Here is a 413-nt window from a genome sequence, read left to right as displayed (position 1 = left end):
TACTAACTACTACTACTACACTACAACCTACTACTAATAAGTAATAATAATAATATAGTATATATAAAGANATATATATATATATATATATATATATATATATATATATATATATATATAGATGTATGTATGTCATATGTGTATATACACAAAAATTATTTTAAAGATTTACCTGAACATTTTTGTAATAACCACTCTAATAATCCACAACCACAACCAATGCTTGCAATTCCAGTTAAATTATACTTTCGTATAATATCATTTATCCAATATAAATCATTTATATCGGGAAATATCCATGATAATCTACTAGACTTAAGATTGTCACTCGCAGAAGATAAAGCAGCAACCTCTTCCCACTTTTGAGCATTATATAATGAAATAATATTTTTGTCGATATCATCACTATTCAT

At 23.8% G+C, this 413-nt stretch overlaps 1 protein-coding gene across 1 annotated transcript in view; it reads right to left on the bottom strand.

Moving 5' to 3' along the window:
- The window catches only part of LOC105624682, a 2334-nt gene extending 1921 nt beyond the window's left edge, over positions 1 to 413 (bottom strand). The window contains exon 1 of the mRNA XM_012206037.1: positions 173 to 413. Coding sequence (XP_012061427.1) covers positions 173 to 413 — 241 coding nt within the window. The remainder of the gene's footprint in view (positions 1 to 172) is intronic.

Source organism: Atta cephalotes (assembly GCF_000143395.1).
Source record: "Atta cephalotes unplaced genomic scaffold scaffold00084, whole genome shotgun sequence".
NCBI classification, from domain to species: Eukaryota; Metazoa; Arthropoda; class Insecta; order Hymenoptera; family Formicidae; genus Atta; species Atta cephalotes.
Note: the sequence above shows the minus strand (reverse complement) of the source record. Positions and strands in the feature narration are given on the sequence as shown.